At 37.3% G+C, this 23,567-nt stretch overlaps 1 protein-coding gene across 5 annotated transcripts in view; it reads left to right on the top strand.

Moving 5' to 3' along the window:
* SCUBE1 (signal peptide, CUB domain and EGF like domain containing 1) overlaps window positions 1-23,567 on the top strand; it is a 202,773-nt gene that overhangs the window by 115,887 nt on the left and 63,319 nt on the right. For all 5 annotated transcript variants that reach the window (XM_031597213.2, XM_090146961.1, XM_090146972.1 and 2 more), the window contains one exon: window positions 12,847-12,963. In XM_031597213.2, the coding sequence (XP_031453073.1) occupies window positions 12,847-12,963 (117 nt within the window). The remainder of the gene's footprint in view (window positions 1-12,846; window positions 12,964-23,567) is intronic.

Raw genomic sequence — 23,567 nt, 5'->3', positions numbered from 1 at the left:
ATAACTTCTAGGTCCCTGACATTTGCTGTATTATTAAAATGACTGTGATATTCTTAATGGTTACGATCATCCCAGGCTAAGAATAATCTTGCATGAGAATACTTCTGTAGGGTGGGAGTGCTGTCAGACATGAGAGCCCGTGCAGCTCGTTTCACTGCAGCAAAACTGACTGCTTCTGTATCTCATACTGACTCTTGAAAAGGTCTGTGTCCCAGTCACAGAGAGGTCCTGTGACTTGTGGCTAAATCTTAAATAGAGAAAAGTAGATAAAATACACTCCAGTCCTTGCTGTTAGTTGTATTTATTTTTTAGATCTTGTGAAGCAAAACAGAAACTGTGAGAAACTTTTCTTTAGAACCACCCAATGATTCATAGGAAATTTCATCCAGTTTCTCTCACAACATTCAGAAATATATTAGGCTTCCACATCTTTTATTTCCCCGTACACAGCAAATTAGTTGAGTTCAGAGTAAAGAGTGTTCTCATTAAAAAAATGTCACTGGATGACTTTTCTCTGATCAGTGAACGTGGCACTATCTTGCTGTTCCTACAGCTTGTTTACATTTCTTTCACTTCCAATTCAGTTGCCATTTTAGAGGGAAAATGGTTGTGCCCTTACTTGTATTCCAGATGGACTTCTTCTGATGTGGGCTGGACCAATTGTGCACCGTATTTCATTTTCTCCCTTTTCTCTCTCTAGTCAAATGAGTCAAGGTAATTTGGTCTTGAACCCATGTAACTTCAGAACCTCTACAAAGCTGCATTTCTTTCCCTCACGTTCAGTACACCTTTCCCATTCTTTTCAGAGGTCACTGTTGCAAGATCACTTTGTTTGGCAATAAAATGCATTTCTTTTGGTTCTGTGAAGTGTAGGATTTGTTCCTTCTTGTCTCGAGAAGGCAATTATACAAAGTTCCTTTTATTCTATCAAAGAACAATGGTGCACTGGACAAAGGACAATGATTGCATTGGTCCTGTATTGAACTTAAAGAAGTGCAGTAACACTGAATGTTTAAGGTCAGAATAATGTTACAAATGGCAGTGATACTGTTGCTACAATGTCTTCAGATTATCCAAACCGTGAATTTTGGATATTTGCTCCTTACAAGATGTGTTCATGTCATCATAAGTCAGGACATCTCAAGGTTTTGCCATAGGACACTGGTTTCTTGTGTCATCAGCAAGGCAGTCTTCCTCATATAGATAGGAGTGTAATTCTCTTTCCTTCCCTGGAAAACGGCTCCCAACATCCCTACAAACCATTTTGCCATCATCTGAAATGCTTATAAAGTGCCTGGGAGCTGTCCTGGACTTTGCATCTACTGGAGTTTACCTCTGCCTAGTTTGCTTATGCAGTGTCATGTTGTAAACGAGTAGAACTGTCAGCTGCAAGCTGAACCATTCCCTCCAGGAATTCAAGGTGCCTGAATTTTTTAGTGACAGTCCTTCAGAGGGAAGCACCAGTTGAAGCACCATTCCTGTTTCTGCAGATTCCCTACACAGTGGCTTGTAGAAACTATGCAGCTCTTATCAGTCCTCTACATTCCGTGCTTCTGAAAAATCAAGATCCTCTGTCAGGAAGCTTACATAAGGCAGGAACTCAAGATGGCATGCACCTAATGTGTGAATGTCATGCTGATAATCATAGGAGAAAAGTGGATGGTCACTTACTTGAGACACGTTATCCATATGCACATTCATATGATAAGCCACCCTTCTTTCTCCTAGTGCAACTAGGAGAAATTCTTGGGATTTCAGAGCTGAGAAGAGTCAGTAGTATATGTTGGTCTTAAGGCTAAAAAATCTCAGATCTTAACTCACAAGGATGTATGCCTTGTATGAGCATGCATGTGAGTAGCATAAAAACTTCTGACTTTTCTAATAAGCTATCTTCTTTTTACTTCTGCTTCTCTCTATGACACATTGCTATTTTGAGGGTTATAATCTTTTCTACTGAAGACTATGAGCTTGGTAGAACAGTAATAGCCATTATGGCTTTTGTTTTGTAGGAATCATATAATAACTGTTCTTATGGACTTTTTAGTCTGTTATGCTTACCTGACCCAAGCAGTTGCTTCCTGCCTGGCATTTTATTAGAAATGTCAGGACTTAATCTCTTTGAATCACTGTTTTCCTGCCAGTGCAGACATACAACTCTATCTTGACTACAGGGAAATAGAATCAGCAAAGTTAACTGGGATAGAGTCTCATTATTAAAGCGATTTTCTCCTGCCAGATATGAAATATCATCATATCAGTATGGAAACCTTCACTGGTCATTCTTTCAGTCATCCAAAAACCACTTCTCTGATGGTTCACTGTGAATAATTTCTTCAACTTGAATTATTTGATGAGTATGACACACAATGATTGTGTGATTCATATGGAAGTCCACAGTTTTCTAGATTTCAAGATTCTGTGAAAGAGCCAAATTTAGCTCCTTTCTGGCCCAGGAAGGAATATTGCAAAACTTTAGAACTTGTTGAAGCCACGCTTTCTTTACATCTTTCATATGATAAACATTTTCTGGCAAAAGTCTTTCATTTTTCTTAAAATCGAGTTTTGTGTGAAAACTATGGTTTTTATATTGCTTTAGCCTGGAATGATCTTCAGAGATAAGAAGACAAAGTGCATGCAGTTCTGGTTAGAACATTTGTTTGGACTGTAAGAAATTGATCCTGAAGACCCTTTCATGGTGATTTACCGCTCATTTTCAAGGGATGCAATTGGGCTGTAAAGTGGAGTTGCTCTATTTTTGGAGCCATTATTAATAACTGATAGCTTGATAAGGGCACGGCATTCTTCCATTTAGTAAACATAAGATAATAGGAAATGAGAACAGGGTTTCAAACATGCTGTGTAACACACCAAATACTGAGCTATCGGAATAAACTGTTATTAACTCTGATTTTCCATTAGGAAATTTCTGAAAGTCTTAGATTGTTTTGTTCCAAAGGGAAATAATGAATTTTATAGTCTTGATTCTTGATTTTTGATCCTCTTTCAGAATAATAGTTTCCAGATGATTCTATTCTGTACTGGAAGAGCAGGAAGAAGGGCAAACAAGTGTTTATTTTCAAGTGTTCTTTCAAAGCAATTAACTTCTGACTTAGTTACAGCCTACCAAGCATTACTTTAAGACAGAAACACCTTTTCAGGATGTACTTCAGTTCCTAGCTTTGTTGTATTGCCTCCCAAGGCTCTTTCAAATTACTTAAAATATGTCTTTATTTCTCTCAGTGGCATTTATCTGATTTAGAAATGCTTGCTATCAGAGAGCTTCTGTCAGAAAGCCAAATATGCTGCTCTGTATGCATCCCAACCTTGTGCTTTAATCAGTAAAGCATTTAAAACACATTATTGACAGGCATATTGCCAGAAGGATCTCTAACTCAGTTACAAACAGTGAAACCAAGATCCCACTTTTAACTCTTTCTGTCAGTTCTGCTTTGCTGTATGAAATCACAGAAAATAGGGAAAGGAATCCCTGAGGTTATTCATGCATTCTCTCTCTCCCAAGGGCAGATCCTTTCATCCTGAGTTATCGTCACTTTTATTCACTGAGTTTGTGAATGGTGCACTCGTTCCTGTAAAAATCCTTTTTTTTTTTCTTCCTCATTTCTTTGCTGATGATAAAGTCTCAGACCTTATCCAGAATTCCTTCCAATACCTTCTATTGTTTTGCTTTTCCATTTTAAATGAAAGGATTTGCCCAAGGTCAAGACATAATGCCCTCTATCAGTGTTCAGAGTAGTTCAGTTTTTCTTAAACGCAGTTTCTCTGTTTAGAAAAGACAGCACAAACAAAATTAATAGTGCTGTTTTTAAGTGGCCAGAATGGACCCATCCAGTGTTCATAAAATACCTGATGCGATCTGTCAAGTGACAGTTCTTATATTTGTACTGTTCCCCTGAAGATGAATGGAAGTTTTCTGAAATGAAAACTAGGATTTGTGATTCACTGTGAGATTCACCTCGTCATTTCTTCACACATTCAGAATGTGGTAGTGCAGAATTCTCATCTTATTTTCATGCAAATAAAATTCTACCAATCATGAAATTGCAAGGAAATGAGGAGACAAGCATAACGGAGTGAAGAATTCCACATCCTGCAAGTTACCCTTTCTGTCTCACCTTTTTCATCCCCTGAATATGAAGCTCTTTCAGTTTCTACTTCTTTCTATTCACAGCTATTTGTTTCTTTCATTATGCTCTTCTGAATGCTTTTGCTCTCCCCTTTCAGCATCACAGAGCGTAATTTGCATGAGAATAACATAGTTCTGACTTAATTGAAAATTCAGTTATTTCAAGTTGTATGTTTAAGTTTCTCCTTGTGCTTGTTGTTCTTTGGGTCTCTCCTTCTATCCTGATCTCATGTCATGTACCGCACATACAGCCTCTTGCAATAAAATTCTTTTTATGTATCCTCTATTTCGTTTCCTTCTTAGCCAAACCATGTATACCCTCGCATTAAAAGTAAGCTCAGCTGTATAGTCAACAGCACATTTTTCTCCAAAACTGCCTCTCCTGAGTTAAGCTTTATTGTCTTCCAAGTTTCAGATTTAAAGAATTTGTGTACTTTTGGTTGGAATCTGAGTGGGATTTTGAGTGTTTTTTTAATCTAGTTTGATAGCCTTTGTTAGGCATGGCCATGCAGTTCACCTGCATATACCACTGATGCCATTAGTCATAAAACTGATTCCATAAGATTCCTCTACGTAACATAAATGTTAAGTGGAGGAGTGAGCTAAAGAAAAATCCAGTCTACATGGAATTCACATACATATGTATTTGGTAGAGATTATGCTGTGATATCAGTGTGGAGAGAAAAGATAAGATATGAGCATAGGCTACCTCTTAGCCAGGCTTTTTTCAATGTGAAAGGAGGTAACACATTTTAGCTTATAGTTAAGGGCTCAGTTGATTTCACATACTCTTTTGTTTTCAATTGAGTGAATTCAGTGTTCTTGAAACTGAGGGAACAGGTTGCACTCAGTTGAGTGATTAGGCCTTCTCAAAATAAAAAATCTTAAGTACGTATTTTTCTCCTTCTTAAAAAATCATCCAATTCCTGGCCTTTTAGATTTTGCTTTAAAAATAAATTTGTCTAAAATGTAAGGCAGTACTAACTGACATTCTGCATTCTCTGTCTAGAACTGGTTCTGCAATTTCATTTCTGCCGAGGCATACTACAAAATCTATTATGAATCAGTGCAGGACATAAAGCAGATGAGATAAGGATGCCAATTTGTACATTAACTACCTATCTGATGAACATTGATGGGCATTTTTAAGCTTTTCAGTATTCATTCTTACTAATTGCCAGACATTTGCTTTCTTCAAAAGGTATCTTTCATCTTTCCTCACTTGTTCGAATATACAAGTTCTCCAATCTTGCACACATAGCTTGGGGAGTCAGTTTGTGTTTCACTATGGATTAAATGAGGACAAATCAACTTGTATTTATGTGCTTTAGGATAAATAAGCATGTTATCACAGGAGAAGTTTAGAACAGCTTTAGTTAAGGTGCTGCTGAGGAACAAATTGCCAGTGGGTTAACCCTGTTTGTCTCTCCAGTAGGCAATATTAATTCACAGACAGCTAATTAAGAAAAATCTATTCAAGGTAATCCATATACCACTTCCTGGACTGGCTAAAAAAACGGAGTGCCTAAATCTACCAACCTGCTTGTAGTCTTTAGCTTTCAGTCACATTGAGATTAACTTGTTTATATGCCTGAATCCTGAATTTAAGACAGTAATTCTGAGTTTTAAGATACTGTGTTCAAGTCTTGTGCAATATTCAGTCCAAGTGTAGAGGTAGATACAATTATGTTCTGAATATTATTATTCACTTACTCTGAGTATTATTACTCTGGGCAATTAGCCCAGACAGAGCTGGGTAACCTACTTGAAGTTTGGATTTCCGGACTGCTCCATGTGAATTGCTTTTTGGCTGACATAAACAATGACTCAAAATAATATTCTGTAATGTGGTATACATTTTGGGAGCACAGCCTGAGCAGTCTTATTTCTGCTGACCCAGTGAGCTTTAGGCTACTGCAAGCAAATTCCAAATGAAGCGCAATGAACTGCTTTGACTTGCACTATTGTCAGTGTTATCATTTCGCCACTCTTAGGAACTAGGTAGGGAAAATATATCCCTTCGTGTCCTCCTTTCAGCTGTAGTTACTGCTTATCATTTCAGCCTCAACAGTTTACAGAAATTTGGTGAACTTAGAAAAAATTATTTGTTTTGAAGGACTGCTGTTCCTTATCCTTATCTGTCTTAAAGTCAGAATTACCCAGATTAATGTTTTCAGACATTATACACCTCAGTAGTCTTTCAGATTTGAGAATCAGCACAAACCCATCTCTCCAAATTACCTTTAAACTAGTTATTAATTACTAACTATTGAGAAAAGAGGGTATGTTCTTGTGGTGCCTTAACCAGCAGGCAGCTCAGCACTGCACAGGTATTCGCACACTGGGATGGAGGAGAGAGTCAAAAATAGGTGCAAGTGAAAGAACTCATGGATTGAGATAAGGACAATTTAATAGGGGAAAAAAATAACATAACATAACATAACATAACATAACATAACATAACATAACATAACATAACATAACATAACATAACATAACATAACATAACATAACAGGGATGCATAATGCAATTGCTCACCACCTACTGACTGATGCTCAGCCAGTCACCGATCAGCAGCTGCTAACCCTCTTGGCCAGCTCCCTTCGTTTTGTTGTTCAGCATAACACCACATAGTAAGGGATGTCCCTTTAGCCAGTTTGGGTTGGATGTCCTGGTTCTGTCCCTGGTCCCTGATTTGTTTTCACTTCTCTGTCCAAAGGAAACACCTTGTTGCTAGAGGTTTGCTCTTCTTTTCATGCCTTGTGGAAGACAGGCTCTTTGTGAAAGAGCTGCATATTGATGAGAAAAAGGGAACTGACACTGATCAGTAGCACAACGTTTTTACCCTTTTAATACACTCTGGGTATAACATGCAATTAAGTTCATCCTCCTCCATGCAGAAATCCACACAGCATTTCTCTGTCATGTCTTGTTCTTGATACTGTATAGACCTTCACTGGTCTACACTGAAGAAGTTTTCTACAAGGATGGCTCTGAAAGTAATCCTCCTATTTTATTATGTTGGCCTACAGCATGGGAGCTGGGTGTTGGTGGTATGGCAGTAGAGGCTGAACCTTCCAACCAGTTTTCATTGCATTTTGTTGCCATACAACTGATGGCAGTGGAGGGTCAGTGTGACAAAATGGTATCTGACATGCAAGTGTAGTGTGAAGCAAAGGTGTGTCACTGAATTCCTCCATGCAGAACAGATGGCACCCATTGACATGCAACGTACTAAATACTTTGGCAGGTTGAATGAGTTTTGCATATATATGCAGGTGTGTGCCCACATTCCAGAGCTTATAGGATTAATTTTTTATGTAGAATATAATTAGTGCCAATTCCAAATGATGGACCGTGTTTAGGATGAAACAGAAACATCTTCATCTGTTAATGAAGCATTCTTATATGAATCCTGTTGCATATTGTGCTAATTTAAAGCACTCTCAGAGTGGATGAAAAAGAAGAAATTCTATAAAGAATTTTTTTTCCTGCAAACTGTTACATTTGAAGAGGAATATTATATTGCCAGGGCAAAAATTAAATTGAGATATAAGAAATACTGTCTCTGTTTTACACGAAGAGACTAATATATCACAAAATTTCATGCGAACACCAAGTAATTTGCCAAAGGGACACAACAGCTTATGGGAAACATAAAAAATTAGACCTCTACTTTGTGTTCCAGCTTTCAGAACTTGAGCATTTCCTATTGGAAATACACAAACAGCAGATTCCAAAGAAAGAAGTGCTTCGTACTGAGCAGACATGCATTCTGCTCTTGAATTTGACAAGATGCTTGCTGTGTTCATGGTTCTGCCCTTTTCCTTCTTCTCTTCCAGTATTCTTTATCAGAAAGAAATAATGTGAAGTAAAAGTGAAACTGAGTCTATTCTCTATAGAATAGGTGAATCAGTCTTCTTGAACTATAGATTCATGTAAGTTGGAAGGGAGTTCTGTAGATCATCTGATCTGATCTGCTCAAGGAAAGACCAACTGCACCCAGTTGTTCATGGCCATGTACAGCTGAGTTTTGAATATCTCCAAGGACAGAAATTTCACAGCCTCCCTGGGTACCTGTTCTGATGTTTGATCACTCTCCTTGTGAACATTTTTTTCTTTATATTAAATTGAAGTTCCATCTTAAATTTCTTGCTTCCACAGTCCCCATGATCTGACCCACTCACCATATTAGCCACTTAACCAGTCTCTTTTTGCTCACTGTGGTCATAAGGATACTACAGAAAATCATGCCAAAGCACTTGCTAAATTTAAGATGAACAGCATCCACATCTCTGCCTTTATTCACAGAGCAACTCATGTCATTGTATAAGGTGATCCTGTTAGCCAGGCATGGTTTGCCCTTAATAAGCTGATTTTTAAGTATTATCAAATCTTCTTCTTGTCCTTCATGTGCTTGGAAATGGCTTCCGTTATGATTTCTGATGTGAGGCTCAGTGGTCTGAAGTTTCCCAGAGCCTCTCACTTGCCCGTCTTAAGTAGTCTTCATCAGTCATCAGGAAGCATAACTCATGACTTATAAAAGATTCTACAGAGTGACCTCACTAAGACATATATTACTTTATAATCTTCAGATGTTTACCTTCTGGTTCACAAATATATGTAGATTTATTTTGTTTTGCACCATATCTCAGTTTCTAAACCTTGTTTTGAATTTTAGATGAAATTGATCCAAACTTTAAAAGTCTAGATTTGTCCAATTTTCAGTAATGCTCTTGAAATCACATTACGTTCTTTTGACTGTAAAGATAAAATGAAAATAAAAAGATTGAAGTGAGATTTTCAATGACTTTATGAAATAATTGATGACTTCTAAAAACCAGATTTGAGTAGAGGCTTACATTTTGAGTGCTTACATTTTACATATTTCATAAAAAATGAAATGGAGGTTATCGGAAATGTTCCCGAATCATGATAAATGTATTCAGTTCCAGAAATTTTATAGTATTCAAAACCAAGTAAGTACTGTCTGATGTTAGATCTGTTTTGAAGGAAGTGACCAGGCTCTCTGACCTCCTGGTAAAGATTATGCTTTAGTTCAAAAGATGCAGAACTAGAGCCCGCCCCTCATCTCTCTCTGCTAAATCCTTGCAGGCCCTGGAGTGACACATTAAAGTACTGAATACCCATGTAACTTCACCTGCTAATTTAGTAAACACCCTTAATCCAGCTCTGGAGGACTGACAGTGCAAGCTTGTACATTTTAATAGAATATTTGGTTTATTAGGATGTTTAGAAATAACACATACCCAGTAGTGTAACGGACTGTTGTTGAAGCAACAAATATTATGATGTAGTAAAACATAGCTATATTATGTTGGTAATGAATTTGATTTCTTCTTGTTTATCAATCTACGGAGCAGATATATAAGTGTTTCATTATAAAGAGCTGACAGTGGAAAACATAATATATGCTGTCCCACAGTGCCTTATATATGTAAACAGATTTCCTTTTATTTAGACCCCTGTTTCTGTCTGCATTTTCTGGTGGGAATTCAGTAAGGATATGAGCAGGATTTAAAATTCTAGTTAAGGTTAATAGTTGCAAATGATGAGCTTTATCACAATTCAGAAGGAGACAAAATATCACAGTTTTGTCTTCCACTTCTTTGCTGCTCCTTCATCATAAGAAAAAACATCAGAAAAACTGGAAAAAACAGTGACCGGTAGGATGGATATCATTGTGAATCTAATCCTAATTTTGAACATCTCTTCTTTCCCTTCCGTATAAGTAAAGCATCTCCAGCAATGATAGCTTGGAAATAAGACATTTGCTTCAGCTCTGAAACTTGTATTTGCATTTCTGATACGTACTAAAGTTTGACGGGGGTGAGTCGAATAGGTTGAAGTCATTTCTAACAGAAACACAAGTGGTGACGTGCTTTGGTTTATGTTGTATATAGGCCTCAGCACTTCTATTTGATGTAGTTTGTAATACCTCTTTCCCATATTCTGCTATTCACATTTGCTTTCTTTTACCATTTTTTTTTTTTCTCATGAACTTGAGTTTAAGGAATTTCATCAATACATTTATCTGATTATTCAAAATGTTAGTAGGTACTGTCAGAAGTCCTCTCGCTCACTTGGATCTTCATTCTGTTAGAGTTCATCACGTATTAAAGTCAGAGTCTCCAGGAAAGCCGAAGGGTATTTATCCTTTTTGGTTTGTTTTACTAAATCTCTGTGAAAATAAGAAAAGCTGGCTTGATTCCCTCTATTTATACATAGAAATAACTCTTGTTCACTGGATGACCCTTACCCTATAGATCCAGTCATCCATGCCATGGGGAAAAAAAATTGTTGTGTCGATTCATTTTCACTGGATGTCATCCAGAAAGCAGAAATATTGCTACTCCTGTTCATCTCTTAGTGATGAACTGCAATAAAGGACTCTTCATATGCCAAAGCTAATCTGCTAACGTAAGATTTACTACTGTTTGCAGTGCCACGTCAAACGTACATTTTTAGCACTTTTGCCTGGTTTTGAACCTTAACTCTTTAAATCTTTACTCCTGGTTAGTCATTCTACCATTAAGCTGTACCCAAAGAGGAAAAAAAAAAAAAAAGAGCACTTCTAAATGATCTGAAACTTTTTCCTTTGGCATATGAGGATACACACATATATTCATATACAAATGGAAATTTCTTCATTTTACAAAAGAATTCTCCAAGAGTAATATCAGCATCTAAAGATATTAAGTAGTACTTCTAAGGGAAGTAAGTGAAAATCAAAATTGAAGCAGGTAGGTTCAGGTCCTGCAAGTCCTACCTAAATGGTCTGTGCTCATGCAAAATGGCCCATTCATTTTGTTGGAAAACACAGGTAAGCAAGGACTATGCCTGAAAATAAAGATATACAGTCTCAACTCCATCTTTAGAAAGCTGTTGCAAAAACATGGCAGTCTACTTACTAACTGTGCTTTCTGGTAGTTGTGTGCAAATTCATTTGTATACTGATTTTTTTTTTTCAATATGATGTTATTATATAGCATATATGGTATAAATGTATACATATCCAGCACAGCGTGAATGAATGTATACGGACAGCAAAGTTTTGTCCCATGCTGTTAATGCATGTGTGCCCCTTACCCCTCGATTTAAGCTTGGGTCATCAGTGCCAGCAGCTTACTCCAAAACTAAGACATATGTCTTTGCTTGTTCAAAATTAAAACCAAATTTATTTTTGTTTTACTTAGAAGCAGGGAAGTCCCCCCAAAGGGACAGTCACCTTGAGGGTATTAGCAGAGGCTACTTTAAAATAAAAATGCTTTAGTACCAGTCAGTTTAAAGATAAAGCCTTTTCTGTTCTGTGTAAATAATTTTTGATCAACCTACTGTTCTAAGGCAGTTCCTTATTAGCATACCCTATAGTGTATTGTGAGACCCTGTCTACAGAGTACAATTGTGACACAGGCTGTGAATATTCAGCAATAAGAGTCTGTAAATCTGAGTAAGTAGTGACAAAGCCTCTTCAGGGAAAGCCAAAATGAGGTGAACTGTGTAGAATAATGGCATCTTGGGGGGAGCAGGGAGACTATTTTAATTTAATCAAAGCCAGAGTGACTGAAAAAGATACTATTAAAAGGGCTTACTCTCTGAAGTAAATACTTTTCAGATAAATTCAGAGTTCAAACTGACGCGCTAAATTGGCATCCTTGCATCCAGCCTATTCTCTGGATCAAAGCAAAGTTAATTGTTTCACTTGCCTTTTATCTATTTTATGGGTGTGTGTGTGGGTATGCATGTGTATGTATGTGTAACGTTTACGCATGTGCTCACACAAGTCACAGAAAATAATGGCATCGAGGGAGGGTTCTTCACTTTTTTTTTTTTTTTTTTTTTGGTGATGAAGTTGAAGATTTTTTTTTAATGTGGTGGTACCTAATAGCCATTGCCCACTGTTGTAAAAGTACTGCAGTTTTCCCTTGCCTGTGTTTGCCCAGCCACCCTTCTACATACTACAAGCACTGGGAAATTTCAATGACACAGCTTGGAATGGGTTCAGTGACCTCAATTATGCCCTCCCACCCACTCCAAACTCCTTTCAATTTGCAAAAAGCTTTAAGTGGACAAAACCCAGATGCCTTTTGCTTGTAGTTCAGTAAGAACAGATTGGGCATGTAGATTCTTGTCAAAGTGATATATGTAGTTCATTTTCCATTAACTCTTTCTTAACTAAGGATTTAAAAGTCTCGGTTCCGTGTCTAGCACTCTGCTTTGCTTTCTACTGCTTTTTAAAGTTCATTATGCCTACAACATCCTTTAAAAAAATGAACCTTAAAAAGCCTTGGCTAGACATTGACTGATATGAAACAGACTGAATGTTTGGTTCTGCTTTTAAAGGCAATCACTTTTTTTTTTTCTTAAACTTGTTTCATATGTAATAACCCATCCCATTGCCTAAGACAGTTCAAAAGCACAAACTAAATATAATAAATAAAAACACCAGTTTGGAGGGAGAAAGAAATTGTGACTTGTGGAAATGATTTACCAGTCAAAACAAGTATGTGGGCCCTGATGACCTTGAGAGCTTGCTTGAGTTGGCTTGCTTATAACTTAGACTGCTTTCATGATATTGTAATATTGCCCCAAAGAGTTGGTGCCTCTCCCCTCCCCCAGAACATTTCATTACACTCCCTTTCTCCCCCCTCTCTCTCTCTCTTTCTCTTTCATTCTGCAGAAACATGTGCTGTCAATAATGGAGGCTGTGATCGGACTTGCAAGGATACCGCGACAGGGGTACGATGCAGTTGCCCAGTTGGATTTACCCTGCAGCCTGATGGGAAAACGTGCAAAGGTCAGCTTCTGTTTGCTTTGCAATGCATCATTTGCCTTCAGCGGTTTCGGTCCAAGATGTAAATATTCAGATATTTAATCAATACTTTTAAGTTAAGGCTGTTACTGGCGTAGTGATTGCAGTTGAGTTCATTAGCTTTCCTCATCCTTAATTCTTCTGCAGTTACCTCCTTCAGTCATTTTTCTCTCTTTTTATTAGAGGATTTTATTACCACAAAGAAATGAGGTACAGAGGTCGAACTGTTTTTAACTGGCCAGAGATTTAGATGAGTAACTCTGGGCTACAGAGACATTCAGTTACAAAAGATAGCCTGATACACTTATAAAAATTCAATCCTGCGATGATGCCTGAATTTTTCTATTCAAAATTGAGGTTTAAGATCTCAACCAAAGATTGTCAACTGTTGATCACCAATTGAGGCTAAGCAAAAGCTGCAGAGGTATTACTGAAAAAAAAAATCAAATAATTGCCCATTTCTGGCCCTTCAAAACATTAGATGTAGCTAGCTGTAAAGGAAAACCAAAGCAGCATTTATTAGTGCACAGTCTAAGCTTTTCAGTTCATGCTTGGCTTTTCCTGTTCCAAAGACAGCATAAGAACCTTGGTATTTTATCCTTCGTAAATGCGTTAAAACTGAGGACATGGGAAAGGAGAACAGCAAAGAGCATCTGATACCACTCTCAACATCTGTTCTCGGTTAAAGAGACAGGGACAGTTCTCAAATACTCCTGCAGAATCGTGCTTAGTGGCACTATGCATGTAAGTAGTTTTGGATACATACTTGCAGGTCTAGGCCCCTCATCAACCCTTTTCCTATTTTCCTACATATTTCTTTTGAGCTCCATTAGCAGAGACTAGGGACGTCCAGGAGGACATTGCATATATTGTTGTGGCAGAAAATACTTTCTTGTCACTCAGCGGCAAGAATAAGCTGACCTAACTTGCTAAGAAACTATTGGGACTTTTTTTCTTCAGAGTAACCAGAAATGTCAGAATATCTTTAGTTCAGGGCCTCATGTAACTTAAAATAGTAAAACCCACAAAAATAAACAGAAAATGTGTGGTTTCCTCTTGCTCCAGGCTAAAAACTTGGGCATGATTCTGTTAGTATGCTTATTTATAGAAATAACAGTCCATTTGCCTGTTTATTTGAAAATAAAACATTTAAACTGCCATTGCATACAATTTTAATGGTTATGGGTGAGCACACATCAAAAATCGGTCGTTCTAGTTCAAACCACATGAAAATAAACCTTCATTTTTACAGGCAGACTAGCTAAGCCATAGTAGAACAGTAACAGTGACTCCACCGAGTGCTTAAAAAGGAGGCATTTTAATACTGTAACATACACCTAGACTTGATCATAATGTTTATTATTGAAAGTACATCATGAAAAAAAAAGGTGAATTCTAAATTTAGAAGTCTGGCCATAGAGCTAACATGAAACAATATTTATATAATAATCAAATCTATAATTAGCGCTACAGACAAAATAAAACGTTCAACTGATCCTCAAACCAAATACCGTAGCCCTAAGCGCTTTCACATTTTTCCTCATTTTCCATTTTTTATGAGAAGAAAATATGAGAAACAGAATCTGTATTTTTATGATGTTGCAGATATCCTTTTACTTCAACAACAAGTTGAAATTCACTCACATGGTTAAACAAACCAACCAAGTTATTTTTTTTTAACCTTCATTGACATTTTGGGCAATAAAAAAATAGTAAAATATATGGTTTACATTTAACTGAAATTAATATTATTTTTCTAATGTATTACACCATGAGATTTCTGGGCTAGATTTTGCTTCCCTGAAGCCAAAGCAACTTCCCATTTAAATCTGTGCACTAAGAATCATATACTTAAACTGACCAGGGAAGCTGCTTCTGTACATAATGCAGGCAGCCCGTAGTCAAGTCTGCTTTCTGAGATGTGTATCTTCTGAACATAGAAGTGAATGTTTTGGCAGAGTAACAGAGATGCCTTCTTTGTTCCTCTTGCTTACAGGTAGAGCCTGGAATAGTCTGGGGTGGGGAAGTTCAGTGTTCACACATTTTCCTATGAATTCTATTGAAAGCAAGAGAATGATCTTCTCAAATTAAATTTTTTGATTTTTCTCTTCACTCTCTTTGATCTGATTCGACTGCTGTTTCTTATTATTTGCTGTTCGTTGATCTATCATTAACAATTACAGCTGTATGGTAAGAGAAATGGATTATCTATTGAATGTCTATTAAAGCACCTTCAGGGATCATACAGCTGTCACATCCTGTCTTCCCTGGGCAGGGTTTCCAAGCCTACCAAATGTCACAGCATCTCCAACTGAGGTTTTTAGTAGAGGCATGATTTTAAAAGAGAGGTTATGTTTTTAAACATAAAAGATACGTTTTTTATCTATTACAAGAAAAGAAAGAGGAAGGACATGTAAGAAAAGCTGAGAGAAACTGGAGGGTTAATTACCATATTAATAAAAAAATGCAGTTGTGGTTTGAGCAAAATGATTAATAAGTTTAGGTTATATTTAGCAAATAACGTTGACCAAAAAGAATATTTTTATTGGAAAGACTATGATTTTTCATCTATTTTGGCATCTTCCTCCCTATGGCATTTGATATAGTACAGCTACTATTTGAAGTTATGTGTTTGCTGAAATTATGGAGTTGCTGAGGCTTAAATAAGACTGTCTGGACTGTTGAGTACTCCAAGAGGGGCATAATGCAATTTGTAGTTCTAGCTCATGTGTAATTGATTTCTTCAATAGTGTGTTTTTACCATGCTGGTATTTTATGGAAATCTGTTGCTACTTCCCTTCTTTCCTTCCTTGTTTAACTAGGGAGTCAGGTAAATTAAACAACAGTTCTAATTTTTAAATTTATGAAATAAATATTGGTAAAGAGTTTGTTTTTCACAATTTTGACAGACATTTTGTTTAGTTGTGTGGAAGTTCATTGACAATTTAGTGTAGAATAAAGACAAACGTACACAAAAAAAGGTTTTTTTTCTCAGAGTGTGTAACTCTTCAAATGTTACTAATTGGTCCACATTTTGTTTGCAATAGCATATTTCATATTCTATAGTTTTATCATAAAAGCTGGGATGGATTCAAACTACAGAATACAAAACTGAGTCAGGACTGAAGTTCTGATATTTCTTCTGGCCCTTCCTGAATATAACAGAGAAGGGGGCTGCAAGGAAGCAAGTTCTGAGTAATGCAAAGAATCTATCTTCAGGGTCTTTGCACATTGATCTCTTTCACAGACTCAATGGGAAATGGGAGTTCAAAGAATCAGACTTCTTAGTTAATGCATGTGCAGTCTGGTCTTTATCAATGTCAATAAAATAGAGAGAAAAATTGTTGTGAATGAAGACTTAATGTGAATACATACAGGTAGGTGCATAACCTGTGAGAGGACTACTGTAGCAGAAGACTGTTTAAGTTTCTGGAAGATGAAGAGGAGAGCTTGAAAACTTTTAGCTCTGATTCTTTCTCCCTTATACTCCGATATAACGTACATGGTCTTGCAGTAAAATAAGAGCAAAGGTGATAAGAACAGACCTCTGCGGCCTAGTTAGAGGGGCCTTCAGTTGTATGAGTAGTGACTGAGGTACAGATTCATCAACATTTTGCTGTTCTTCTTAAAAGTTAGTTTCAAACACAAGTCTTTTCTCAGACACAGAATGAAAAAAGATCTTTTTTCCCTTCAGTCTCCCTATCAGCTATTAGCTATATCTCTAAATAAGCCAAACCATGCAGGCCTTTGTCAGCTAGGAAAACAGACACATCCCAAACAAAAAGAACTCCACATCCTCCCTCTAACTCACGCTATTTAATTTCTCCTGCCATTGTAATCTAGTGACCCCAGCTTGATTCTGAGTTGGTTTTGTGCTGTGCATGCCAAAGCAATGTAGTTCATTTCCGTGCATGCCTACTGAGTCATCTACAGAAGTCAGCTAATACAAACAGAAGGGGAGACAGAGGATTAAAAGACATAGTGGCCCATGATGCTTGCTGCTCATTGCCTCCTACCCACTTTTTAATATCTCCTACCTTGTGCATCTTGGGATTCCCTAGTCTGTAGCTCCCTTGCTTGTTGGTTTCTGTACTTCTTTCCTGCGGAGTACCTATCTCGTGCATTCAGCTATAATTTGCCCTCAGTGAGAAGATTCATCACTTTAGCATTTTAATTATATTAAATACAACCTATATATAGCAGATAAAGCAGGAGATTCATTTCTGAAAAACTTGAGGGGTTCAAGAGGAGTGAAGTCAAACTATTTTCTGAAGATTGTTCAAGTTCAGCTTCCGAACTGGATCAAGCAATAAAGAGTTTGCTTTGGAGGTACTATAAGATGTTAACTAGGTCAAGGGGAAGGACGACAGGCTTCTGGCAACACATAAAATGCAAGACTGTGTGGCATCAGAGTTCTCTGTTTCATCACTTCCTCATGGTTTTAACAAAGAAACTGTGCCCCCTGAGGCCCTCCTGTGCCCCAGAGCAATGCAGCCTGACAGTACTGTACACAGGACACAGTCTTAACTGTACAAGTGCCATACTCACCCCCATCCCAAGACTCAGATGGCAGAGCAAGTACAATTTTAAAGCAGAAGAGAAATGTGAGTTTCTAGGTGCATGAAGCAAGAGCCACAGCACAAACGTGGCTTTTCTGTAATGCATCTATAAAGTGCCATCTAACTTTGCATACCCCATGGATGTTTTGTAATAGCAAGGTGACTATTATTTTGTTTCGCTAACTTGCAGTACCTTCTCAAGCAAGCTTGAGAATGGGGTCTTGGGGAAGCAGATACTCAGCTGGGACAAAGTGTAATTGGTTTTAGTAGCAATGTGATCTTACATTGGTAGTACTGCTGAATATAGCAGCATTAATTCATGCACTCAGATGAAACTTTGCCAAGTTCAGGTGATCTCACAGACATGTATTTAAGACACAGAAAGGCCCCTGCACGTCTACACCTAAGGCTGGGGCATTTTATTTACTGTGCAACGTACACTAAATAAGCCTTTCTTAGCCCTTTGGCATATTGTTTAACCAGAGCAGTGTTATGCAGAGGTTATGTGACTGGATGCTGTTTGGGCAAACATTTCTTCTTCCTGCTGTCTCATTGTCATGGTTACCCAGAAATGCGGTGTGCTCTCTACTTCCTTGAAACAGGCCCCCATCCTTTTGCATTCAGATGCAGCAGAGAAATGTGGCACTTACGTGCTTAAATACTTGACTGTGCTGCTGTGGGAGTGTCAGAAATGCCTTATCGTTGACCAGTTTACCCACTAACTCAACTCTGTAACCTTCCCTATCATTAACAATCTAGGAATGAAATCAGGAGCATGGTGACTAATAAGCTATTTCAGTCAAAGAGCCAAACCAAATTTTATTGAAACATAAGGGAATTATTGCATTGGCTTTATTAGGTTGATGTAGCAATTGCACTTTTTTATAATTCTTAATTGCAGCATATTATGAGAGGAGAACGCATTTAAAATTATTTTCTTATACAAAAAAAAAAATGAAAACCTGGAAATGAATTCAGTTTTGAAAATTGAATTGTTTCTTTGAGGAAAGACTTTGTTACAGAATGAGTTTCAGTGAAGCAAACTGTGTCATGTTTTGGTAAATACAAACGGAAAGGTTTCATTAAATTAAATGCAAAAATTAATGCTCATATCAATTTGGAACAAGAATATGATTCAGATGTTGAAAACTTTCCTCTCTTTTCATTTAGAACACACTTATACTAAGTGAAAAGCTCAAAATGAACAGTTTAGCTGGCCAATTTGGCTTCATTTCCTGGATACAGAATATCTGCGAACAGTTATGGTTCCTTCCATCATTCCATTAGTCAGAATTACTTAAAGCCTGTTTTCGGTTTTTCACTAAACTGGATTAAATTGATTGAAGCTTTTTAAATTTGCATCCTGTCAATCCTGATCAATTCATATGAAACGGAAAATGTTTCCTCTTTTTTCTTGTTTGTTTTTGTTGTTGTTTGTTTGTTTGTTTGTTTGTTTTCAAAAGAAATACCAGAAGGAATTATAGGTAACTTTTAGGTCCCTTCCAACCCAGGCCATTCTGTGATTCTGTGATTAGTTCGGTATGTCAACTAGTGGCTCACTTCAGTTATGATTCTCACTTTGACAGTGATTGATTGGATAAGTTTCAGAGTAGTATATTTTTTTCTCAGAGTGCCTAGGAAAGATGAGGAAAGTTTTACAGAAGAATGATGAACTAAGGTTTTGTTTTGTTAATATGCCTGACTCAACATTCCTTTTGCATACCAGTAGAAGCTTGACAGTAAAATACATCCCTGTGCAAGATAAGCTGTGTAAAATATATGCATCAGTCAAGTCTACAGTAAGGCAGATGCTAGCACGTACAGCCATTCTTTTCACGTCATATAGGTGCTTCAAGGCCTTCAGAATCATGTCCACAGGTTTGGTTCAGGCCTTCTGAATTAAGATTAAGAGACAAATGCAAGACAGACCCAAATAAATTCATGTGAATGTTTTGTTTGTTTGGTCACTGTTCTGGTTTTCTTCCTTAGCTGTAAAGAGACCTCCTTCAAAGTAGTCACCTAAATACAAAAAGTATTTCTTGAGTTAGATTTCCCCAGAAAATTGAAAGGTTTCCACTTAAGTTATACCATCATTGTACCAAAGGCATATATGACTTCTTCATAAATGCATAAGCAGCGTTAGAGAAGACATACTCACTAAAATAGCTTGCTGAAAGCTACACCTGAGTTTCCTGCTGAAGTATGTAACTTCTATATGGAGGTGAACAGCTACGGGATTTATAAATTTACCTTCTGCATAGCTTCAAGCAGTGTAAATTCCCATAGGACCTAAACTTTCACCAGTAAAACTTCCGTAGTGCCTGAATTTCTCCCATAGTGCCTGCAGTGCATACTCAGTCAAGTTCCAGTGTCCCTAATCTCAGATCTGAATTACAGTGGAAAATTGGCCTTCTTTTCTTGGTTCACTTGTTTTGGCAGGTATTCCCTTGCTTACCATGTCAGAAAGTTTGTGAAAAGGGCAGAAGGGGTTGTTTTCTGCTCCTTTATGACTGGGAGCATTACCTTGAGGGGGAGAATGTAGAAACCTGCCAACTGCTGTTGGGAAAGATGAGATTTGAACCTCAGTCTCTTTCACACACGGGTCTGATGAATAGGAAGGAAATTCTTCTACTGGGGAGAAGGGAAAGAAAATGGATTGGCAACTGTAAATAAAGATGACTTATGCCCATTATATATGCATTATATCCATATCCATTAATGCTAACTAAAGGGAGCCACTGTCTCTTCAGTATGAGATTAAGTGTGGGTTATCTGTGCATAACCTTTCTCTAGCTGTCATTGCAATATATCTTTCTGATTTTGCTTTGTTGCCTTTGGTAATCATGTTGTAGGTAAATGAACATACTAAGTAGGGAGATTAAAAGCCTAATCCAGGATTAAGAATTGTGTTAGATTCGCTAAGATATTACGCTATAAAGCTGTTCTTGTCTTCCTTGTTGAATTCATTCATGTACATCAGCATTTTAAATTAAAAAGAATTTAAATGATCTCCTAGAGAGTTCAGATTTCTACAGATTGCTTGTAGAGGCAAATTGGTTCATAACAGCCTGGAATGCTGTTACTTGAGATTTGCAGTATACTTTCTGGGAGTCTCCCATTAGCACTCTTGTTTAGTTGCTCTAGCAACATACATGTAGATAGATCACATTTTTTCACACATGTGAAGAGGTCTGTTTAGTTTCTTCCTCACTTGAATACATGCTGTTTTTGCAGAACATATGTATTTGAGCCATTAGCCATAATGGGCCATTAGTATTTTCTAGTGCTCTCTCTCAAAAAAGTAGGGGAAAATCATATATGCAATTGGTGAGGGAGTAAACTAAAATGTAGTAAGCTGCTGTCAGTCATCATCTGCACTGCAGAGTGCTGTGGCACCAGCAAATGTCAGCATAAATGTCAGACACACGATTACAAGCAGCACTGGGTTTTTTAAACAGGACCTTTGGTAAATCCAGAAAGGGCAGAGATCTGCTTGCTTTATACCCTTTCTTCTGACTGTATTTCCATTGATAGCAGCACCTGAAATGGCATTTACTTCTGTGGTGTATATTTAAGATAATTTATGTAGTTAATAGAACAGATGTACTCACGATTATAGTACTGGTTCATGCCATCAGTGCTTGATGCCAGAGTAATTTGATGTACAGCAAATTAAATTTTGCTAACGCTCCGCTGATATGGTGCCTTATTTTCATTGTTTGGTTTGGAAAATTATATATGGAAAATGATGCCTTTGCCTTACTCTCAGTTAAGGTACAGTGATGACTACTGAGAACAGTTTTTCATTTAGGTTAATAAGTAGCTTCTCTTTACTTGCTGCACATAGATAAAGCTATCTGGGATGGATTGCTCTAAGATATCCCAGAGTAACAGTATGCTTGTTCCTCAGAGTCTGTGAAAAGTTAACTAAGGGAAAGACAGGATTGCTCTCAGTAGGCTTTCGTTTTCTAGTGGAAATACCACAGTAGTAATAATGGAAAATTTTGCAAATGGAAACAGATTGAGATACACTGAGTTCTAAAACTCTATGAAGAAGCTGACTAATGCAGAGGTTGTCATTCTCAGGCCTTTATATAGACTGCACCTTCTGCCACTCTTCCATTGATCCCCAAGGCCATTTTTCCTTGCTGTGGACCCAGCTAGAACCTCTGTCCTGTCTTCTATGCACTGGTTCTTAGAGTGCACCAGCTTTGATTTTGTACCCTTCACTTCTCTCTGGAATTCCATGATGTCCTATTTTTTAGAACATGGTCAGAAAAATAGGTGACCCTGTGATAAAATAAACACATCAGTCTAGGTCATTCCTGATGGGATCAGAAGTCCTACATTGTATGGCTAAGGTACCTCCTGTTTGCACAAGCTTAAATGTATGTGCGTTCTGAAATAACATGGAACAGCTGGCATGCTCTGAACTCTTATCATATTGCAATAATATGCTCATAAGCAAAGTACCTAATCCTTACAGGATAACAATGTAGGATATCCACCTTACTTGCCTTGAAAATCTGTTTCAACCGAGTCACGTGTTCCACTTCCCTTCAGAGTGTGACCAGTGGGGAATAAAGAAACTGCCTAATCTCATCAATAGAAACAAAATTCAAGAAAAAAATGAATGTTAATACAGGCCCATGTTTTCCAATCACGTGTGATAGTGCGGGACAAAATTCTTGTACCTTGCTTCCCTTCTATCTGCTTTGTCACTCTCTCATAAGAACTTCCTACTCTGGAGGAATCAGACTTCCTTGATTTTTATCAACATCAGGCACTAGCTTGTTCGTCAGAAACAGTCCTCAAGCTGGGTATGTGGTGTCTCCTAATAACCCTTAAGTGTTTATCAAAGTGGTTTATTTTTTGCTGTTCTTTTTCTGTGATGGCTTTCTCTCTTTTTCTTGTCAACTTAAACGTAAGCTTAGCTTCCCATGAGTCAAATCAAGATCTAGTTTTCATAATTCATTATAGACCAACTCTACTTCCATCAGAGCCCTTACATGACTCTTCTTTCAAGCTGTAGCAATGTACCTTACTATTATTTGTGACTAGAAATAAGTGCATGTTCAAATATAAATGCCATTTGAGTTTGCTTCTCTATACATTTAAATAAAAAACTATCAGAAAGCAAAAGAGGCCAGATATTATCAGAAGCCACTGCAGCTATGTATTAAGAAAAACTTGCCCTTTCCATGATGAATACAAGACAGTGAGGAAGAGCTGAAGCTGAATTTATAACAGAGCTTCACTGTTGAAGCAAACCCAAGATCTTACTGACTTTGTAGTTCAAATGGACTGAAGTCAGATACAGATCTTGTGGCTGATCTTTTTTTTTTAATAACAAACAGAAATATTAAATGCAGAAGCCTCTTACATAAACTATATGTATAGACACAGAGTGGTGAATGGACAGAGGAACGTGTTTGTATTGTGTAAGAAGTTAGCACCTAAATAAATTGATGAACGTAAGAATTATGTGAAGAAAGATGGTAATGTCCTCCAGTAGCTAGACTAGTGATTTTAGAAGGAAGCAAAATAATCATTTTCTATATAGTTGCATAGGTTAAGTGTGCAATTCAGTGTTCAATTAAAAATGACTGGGCTTTCTGTAAAATGCCTACTGACAATTTCCTAGCATTTTATAGTGTTTCTGTGTAAAGGACCATAAGATCACATGCCATTTTATCTTAGCAGAAGCAACAGAAGCTCTATGAATCTCAAAATGCTTACATGATTTATGGAAATGAATATTTTTCCTGGGTAGATGTTGCACAGCAAAGAATCTCCCTTCCCTTTCGCTCTCTTAGTCCACTGCTTCTGAAAAAACACATATGGTGAAGAAACTAGAGACTTGTGTCGAAGAGGCAACCCAAAGGCAGGCAGTTAGTGATTTAGAACTATAAAACAATGGATGCAACTGCTGAACTGAAGAAAAAAAGTAAAGAAAGGCAATATTAAACTAGAGGAAAGTTAACACTTTCATCATGAAAACAATGGTCCTGTTAGGTGTTTGAGTACTGA

This window comes from Phasianus colchicus, chromosome 1 (assembly GCF_987193195.1).
Source record: "Phasianus colchicus chromosome 1, bPhaCol1.hap1.1, whole genome shotgun sequence".
In the NCBI taxonomy this organism is placed as follows: Eukaryota; Metazoa; Chordata; class Aves; order Galliformes; family Phasianidae; genus Phasianus; species Phasianus colchicus.
Note: the sequence above shows the minus strand (reverse complement) of the source record. Positions and strands in the feature narration are given on the sequence as shown.